At 38.4% G+C, this 7,635-nt stretch overlaps 1 protein-coding gene across 1 annotated transcript in view; it reads left to right on the top strand.

The window, feature by feature from the left end:
• Positions 1-7,635, top strand: part of Lama2 (laminin subunit alpha 2) — a 668,494-nt gene that overhangs the window by 599,008 nt on the left and 61,851 nt on the right. Inside the window, exons 54-55 of the mRNA XM_031380750.1 lie at positions 18-29; positions 2,934-3,054. Coding sequence (XP_031236610.1) covers positions 18-29; positions 2,934-3,054 — 133 coding nt within the window. The remainder of the gene's footprint in view (positions 1-17; positions 30-2,933; positions 3,055-7,635) is intronic.

The following is a 7,635-nucleotide window of genomic DNA, read 5'->3' as shown; positions in this document are numbered from 1 at the left end:
CCTTTCCCTTGGCTTAGTATGAAAGCAAGGTAAAATTTAAATTTGTGCATGCCTTCTTCAAGTGCATGGCTGGGCAGATGCAGCTTTGTGGGGGCAGCAGCAGTGCAGAGGGACAGCAACACTGATGGAGTTGCTTCTACAGTAGATTTCAGGAGCAAACGGTGCATACTTCAAGAGTCCTCACGCTTCCCAGCACTTAAGAACAGCCTGTGCTTGCCCACTATCAGTTGGGTAACAATGTCTGTTGTTTCACCAGCTCTAAGGGGATTTCACAGCTTACTTGTTCAAACACCTGGCAAAAGACCTCCCAGTGGCCAGCAGGATATGCCCAATGGGCAGCTGGCCAGTCAAGCTTATGGATGTAGTCTAATCCTGTGGAAGCAAAGTAAGATGGCTTGCAGAGCAGAATCTTAAACTAGGCTTCCCTAGTACTGTGCTCTTTGCTCAGCAAGCCACCTGTGCTACCAAATGCTTAGTACTGCCTTCTTGCTTTTTGCAGGCCTGCAAATGTGCATTTATATGGCCATTGTACCTCTTGTCAAAGTTGCTTGTTTATCGTCATATAGTAAATTATCTATGTACATATATGAAAAGATCCTCTGCAGATACCACATTTCAAATAAATATTTGAGTTAAGAGTCAAGAGATTTAAATACAGTCTCTACAGCTTTTCAGAAACATTTACATTCTTCCCTGCTGGCAGATATTAGGAAGAATTTCCAGCCTGAGAAGTGGCTGATCTGATCCTGGAGATGGCTGGCTGACCCTGGTCAGAGTCAAAGGTGTTTTGGAATTTCAAGAGCCTAATTGTGCCATATTTCTGAACAGGAGAGAATGAAGCCAAAATGATCCAGGAAGTGTTTAAAGCAAAGACCACATTTTAATATTGAAATTAGAAAACATCGAATATAGGGAAAATAAGTTGTTTTTTCATTACATCATTCTGACCCTAATCATGGCCTGTTTGCAGAGATGGGTAAAAGGCAAAGACTAAACATACAGTGGATATACATTCCAATAAATAAGAATTCAGGGTACCACTGTGTAGCCTTGTAATGTTTGTGATGAGTGGTGAACCTCAGGAAAGAGACCTGCATTCACCTTAAGAAGCAAATCACTGGACCATGTCTCCTTCTGGGGCTTTCACAATGTTCACTTTGCCAAATTTCAAAAAGTATCTCAGTATTTCCATGGAACAATAAATTTGGTGCAATTTATTTTATTGACAAAACTCCCCCCATCCCCAAAATTGCCATAGATCTGCCCTCCTTTAACAGACAATTCAGAGGCAAGTGAGCACAGGGAATGAAGTCCACCATCCTTTTTGCTTTTCCACAATGATTAGCAAGAGCCCCTTCCTCCAGCTGCCCATGTTCTTCATAATGACTGACTGAAAGAATGGAAGGAGAAGACCTTGGCGACCAGCAATGATGATTAAAGGAAATAAAGAAGCTCCAGGAAGACTGGGGTGGAGGTGGAGAACAGAATAAATACTTGACAAGAAATAAACCACCTGGTACAGATGCCAGGCTCTAATTTGCTCTCCCACCTGTTTTCCCTCGTGCCATGTGCTTTTTATAAAGATGAAAACGAGAAACTTAGCTTCAAAGGATGCAGAGAGGAGAATTAATCATTAGCCTATCAAGTACAATATTGGTGTTGATTGGATACTTTCCAGATGCTCATTAACAGTACATGATGAAAAATTACAATTTTTACCCTTATATCTCAACAACAGTTCAATCTAGTAGCTACTAGCCACTGAGGACATTTAACTTTAAAATACACAATATTAATAATACTCGGCTTCTCCTTTGCACAAACCACATTGAAAGTCTCTGTAGCCACATATGCCTGGGATCTAATAAACTATGAACTGTACAGTCTAGAGCAGGGCATGTCTGTCATCACAGAGCTCTGCTGTCATATACTTGAGCAATGTCATCACCATTCACATCCTGTCTGTATGTGTCAATTGCGCATCTAGATGTGCTGTGCTCAGCAGTACATCCAGACTTTGCTCACAGACACTACCATCATTATGTCTACTTATACATACAAGGATGGAGTCCTAGAGAAATCAGATCACTTGGTCAATATCAAATATTCTGAGCAATATGTTAGAGTTAAAGGCAAAGAATTAATTTCTAATTGACTTATAATTTTTGGCATGATTGCTGTGTCTTTGGATGTAGTGAGCAGAAAGCAAGCATTCAAATGTGATTTGGGTGGAGAAGGTATCAACCATATTAAAAGAACTGACTACTGTGCATTAGGTTACCTAATTTTGTTATGGCACACACATGCATACACACATTTACATACTCATACTTTCTCACACTTACACATATGCACATATATATATATATATACATATGCACACTCTCACACACTCACACATGCAAACATATCCACATGTGCATGTGTGCATGTACACACACACACACACACACACACATACACACACACACACACACTAGAGCTTCAGGAAGATTTCAAACAAGCATTTCCAAATATTCTTCCTAAATTTCAAACAAGACTTTTAAGGGCTTTTTGCAAATAATTGAATTATTTCACCCACACAATCATCTGCTCATTAGTGGAAATGAGGAGCAAGAAGCTCTTATTTCATTATGCATGTCAAGCATTAATAAATAAGTTGATTTCTGAAATGCTGCAAGTGAAGTTTCTCTTAGAGAGGAGAACAGTACCAGAATTCTTGGTGCAGAGTGATGTCAACTTGTTCTCAATCCAACCACCACATATCAGAAATCAGGGTTTGCTGAGTGCATGTGTCTGTATGTGTACTGCACCTTGATAGACATGCTCTTGCCTGTGTGTATGTTTGCTCCACATGGCTCCTTCCAGAGCTCAGTCTACACTGCCATCCATCTAATGGAATTGCTTTTGTTCTCCATTTGACCACACAATAGGCCAGAAGTCAATGTGAAGAAGTACTCCGGCTGCCTCAAAGACATTGAAATTTCAAGGACTCCTTACAATATACTCAGCAGCCCTAATTATGTTGGTGTGACCAAAGGCTGTTCACTGGAGGTTGGTCTGTTTCTAAAGAATCTATAACATATTTATATCATATGTCATTTACTTAACATGAGTGCTTTTGCTAGAATTATTCCCTTGTTAATGTGTTTTAGACTTACACTGATCCTGTCTTAGTCATGCATATATGACAGGGTAAGACAGAAGCATTCTACCAATCACTGTGATGGAAATGTATTATCAAGAGCCAAAATTGTGCTCCACTTTTCAAATCATATACTACTTGAATATAAAGTGTGTACCTTTAAGATGAATAGCTCTTCTGCTTGGGTCTCTCTTCTTTTCCAATAATACTGCTTCTCAGCTTTGTCATCTTTCCTAAATTCATTTCCTCTTTCCACCTGATACAGCTTGACTCCTTTTTCCTAGGATGTATTAGTAATTCACACAAACAGTGAGTAACATCATCTATTCACTCTCCCACCAGTGTGTGGCATCTTGCCCACAGCTTTGAAGTTCCATCTCATTCAACTCTGCAAAGACCCATGTGATAGATGCAAAATCTCCTATATCTCAGAATTTATTCTTTTTTGCTAATGCAGTTGAGAGATGATTACTCAGTAGCGACTCTTCAATTCTGGTTGATTAGTGTGAGAAAACACACAGAACATCACTTTTTATCTCTTAAAATATCTATGGTAAAACTAAAGATGACCAGAAAATACTAGCAAGAATTTTATGGAAAATCTATAGTGATGAGATTTTAAAATAAGAAATTGTTGAATCTATAAAAAAATTTTTTTGTTCACATACTATGATAAAACTGTACCTTTTGGTAGATTCCTCCAATCTAAATCATTTTAGAAGAAAGGACAGAAACCAGAAAGAATAAATTTGCCTTCTGAGCAGTGGGATCTTAAGATTGGAACAGATCTGTCTAGGTCTTCAAAGCTGCAAGCCTTGAGTGAAATGGCCACAGACTCCCACACCAAACTTAATGAGAAAGGAGGAAATACAGAAGGAATTAAAACACTAATGGCCCATTCTGTATTCTTGAGGAGAAATTTACCAAGAGTTTAAATCTTCAATGTCTACCTTTTATCTGCAGTCAAAAGATATATCTACTATAAGGAAAATAAGTTACTCCACAAGGTAAAACTGAATCCTTTAGCAAAAAATTCCCTATAGCATTCTTTGATTATTTTTGAAACTCCATCTAGCCCTAAATTTTAGAAACTTTTCTATAGCTATTTACTTTTGTTTGCTCTAAACATTATTCTGCACAGGTTGTTGTATTCTGTTCTTTATTTTTCTTGTTGAAAATCTATCTCCATTCAGAAATATCAGAAAAATCTATCTCCATGCTTAATTTTATAATAGTTCCTAAGAGCTTTTTCTTGGGAACCCATGATATTTTTTCTGCATATCAATGTTACCTCATGTCTAATATCAACTTCTGGCTTACCATGTGTCCCACTATCTTGAAGCAGCTGGCCTAGTATAAAGATGGAATGAAACCCCATAGGTACATTTATTTGAATGCTTAGACACCAGGGACTGTTATTGTATTTGAGAAGATTAAGAAGTAAAAAGAATAGATTAAAAATAAAAGAAAAAAAGATTTATCTACAGGAGTAGAAAGCTATCCAGAGCAATGAACTCAACAGGCTGTGTGCACAACAGCAATGCCTATATAAAGGCCTTCCAAAATCAAGAACATTTGGCTAAAATAGGAGGCAGGAATTTAATATGGATATATATTGCAAAGTCTGTGCAGTAGTTTTATCTGAACCATCTAAAACTGAGAAATTTGAAAATCAGAATAGAAAGTAAATTTTCCAACTACTTTTTATCTACTTCTGTGTCATTTAACTGAGCTTGGAACTCTATGGGTGAAGGGAGCTGGGATAGCCCACATGAAAGGATTTTTTGATTTTACTACATATAAAAACAAAAACCCAACACTTGTAGAAATGAGTATTTTAAGTCACTGAAAAGTCTAATGGCATGGTCTTGCTGAAATAAATAGCAACACTTTCAGAATATAGAACTCTCCCAGATATTACAAGTGATGATATACAATAGTTCCTGGCAGAAAAATTCTCTATTTGAAAGAGATGTTGCAGGACCAGAGAGATACATCAGTAGTTAAGTAACTGCTCTGCTCTTGAAGAGGAATTGCCTGTGGTTTCCACAGAAGATGACTCACAACTCCACTGAAGGTACATCTAGCGTCCCCTTCTGCCCTCTATGGTCATTACATTCACATGCACAACACATACATATACATGCACACAACTTAGATGTAAATACAATCTAAGTAAAAAGTAAAAAGATGACTCAGTCTAAATATAAAAAGATAGAAGGGAGAAAGAGGAGGGCAAGGTTGTGAAAAATAAAGTTTATGAACAGAAGAGATCTGTGTAAGGCTGCATGCTTCTTATTGGCTTTGGGAAGTAGTTGACTTTCTCCTCTTGTACAACAAAACCATAGTGTTATTTTTTAATTAGATATTTTCTTTATTTACATGCCATATGATTTCTCCTCTCAGAGTTTCCCCTCCAAAAAAAAACAAAAAACAAAAAAAAACCACAACAACAATAACAAACCACTATTCCCTCCACTATCCCCCTGCTCGCCACCCCACCCTCTCCCTCTTACCGGCCCTGGCATTCCCTTACACTGGGGCATAGAACCTTCACAGGGCCAAGGACCTCTCCTCTCATTGATGACCAACTTGGCCATCCTCTACTCTACACATGCTGCCAGAGCCATGAGTCCCACCATGTGTACTCCTTGGTTGGTGGTTTAGTCCCTGGGAGTTCTGAGGGTACTAGTTAGTTCATATTGTTATTCATCCTAAGGAGCTGCAAACCCTTTAGCTCCTTTGGTCCTTTCTCTAGCTCCTTCACTGGGGACCCTGTACTCAGTTCAATGGATGTCTATGAGCCTCTTCTTCTGCATTAGTCGGGTACTGTCAGAGCCTCTCAGGAGACAGCTATATCAGGCTAGAGTGCCCTTTCTTCAGTCTCTGCTCCATAGTTAGTCCCTGCAACTCCTTCCATGGGTATTTTGTTTCCCCTTTTAAGCAGGAATGAAATGTCCATATGTTGGTCTTCCTTCTTGTGGTTTGTGGATTGTACTTTGAGTATTCCAAACTTCTGGGCTAATAACTACTTATCAGAGAGTGCATACTATGTGTGTACTTTTGTGATTGGGTTACCTCACTCAGGATGATATTCTCCAGATCCATCCAATTCCCTAAGAATTCCACAAATTCATTTTTTAAATGGCTGAGTAGTACTCCATTGTGTAGATGTACCACAATCTCTGTATCCATTCCTCTGTTGAGAGACATCTGGGTTGTTTCCAGTTTCTGGTTATTATAAATAAGGCTGCTATGAACATAGTGGAACATGTGCCCTTAAAACATGTTGGAGCATCTTCAGGATACATGCCCAGGAGTGGTATACCTGGGTCCTCTGGTAAAATTATGTCCAACTTCCGGAAGAACCAACAAACTGAATTCCAGAGTGGTTGTACCAGCTTGCAATCCCACTAGCAATAAAGGAGTGTTCCTCTTTCTTCACATTCTGTCCAGCATCTGCTGTCACCTGAGTTTTTTATCCTAGCAATTCTGACTGATGTGAGGTGGAATCTCAGGGTTGTTTTGATTTGCATTTCCCAGATGACTAAGGATGTTGAACATTTCTTTAGGTGCTTCTCAGCCACTTGATATTCATCAGTTGAGCATTCTTTGTTTAGCTCTTTTGTTAGCCCATTTGTTAATAGGGTTATTTGGCTCTCTGGAGTCTAACTTCTTGAGTTCTTTGTATACATTGGATATTAGCCCTCTATCAGATGTAGGATTGATAAAGATCTTTTCCCAATTTGTTGGTTACTGTTCATCCTATTGACAGTGTCTTTTGCCTTACAGAAGAAGCCTTACAACTTTATGAGGTCCCATTTGTCAATTCTTGATCTTAGAGCATAAGCTATTGGTGTTCTGTTCAGGAAAATTTCCCTTGTGCCTATGTCCTCCAGACTCTTCCCCACTTTCTTTTCTATTAGTTTAACTGTATCTGGTATGATGTGGAGGTCCCTGATCCACTTGGACTTAAGCTTTGTACAAGGAGATAGGAATGGATTGATTTGTATTCTTCTACATGCTAACCGTCAGTTGAGCGAGCACCATTTATTGAAAATGTTGTATTTTGTCCACTTTATGGTTTTAGCTAGTTTGTCAAAGATCAAGTGATCATAGGTGTGTGGGTTCATTTCTGCATCTTCAATTCTGTTCCATTGATCTACCTGCCTGTCACTGTACCAATATCATGCACTTTTCATCACAATTCCTCAGTAGTACAGCTTAAGGTCCTGGATGGTGATTCTACCAGAGGTTCCTTTACTGTTGAGAATAGTTTTGGCTATCCTGTGTTTTTTGTTACTCCAGATGAATTTGCAAATTGCTCTTTCTAAGTCTGTGAAGAATTGAGTTGGAATTTTGATGGGGATTGCATTGAATCTGTAGACTGCCTTCGGCAAGATGGCCATTTTTACTATATTATTTGTCATATTCTTTAAAATTTATAAAATATTATAACAATAAAAATGAGTATTATAAAAGTTGTTTGA

This window comes from Mastomys coucha, unplaced genomic scaffold, assembly GCF_008632895.1.
Source record: "Mastomys coucha isolate ucsf_1 unplaced genomic scaffold, UCSF_Mcou_1 pScaffold2, whole genome shotgun sequence".
Classification (NCBI taxonomy): domain Eukaryota; kingdom Metazoa; phylum Chordata; class Mammalia; order Rodentia; family Muridae; genus Mastomys; species Mastomys coucha.
This window is presented reverse-complemented; position numbering and strand designations above follow the sequence as displayed.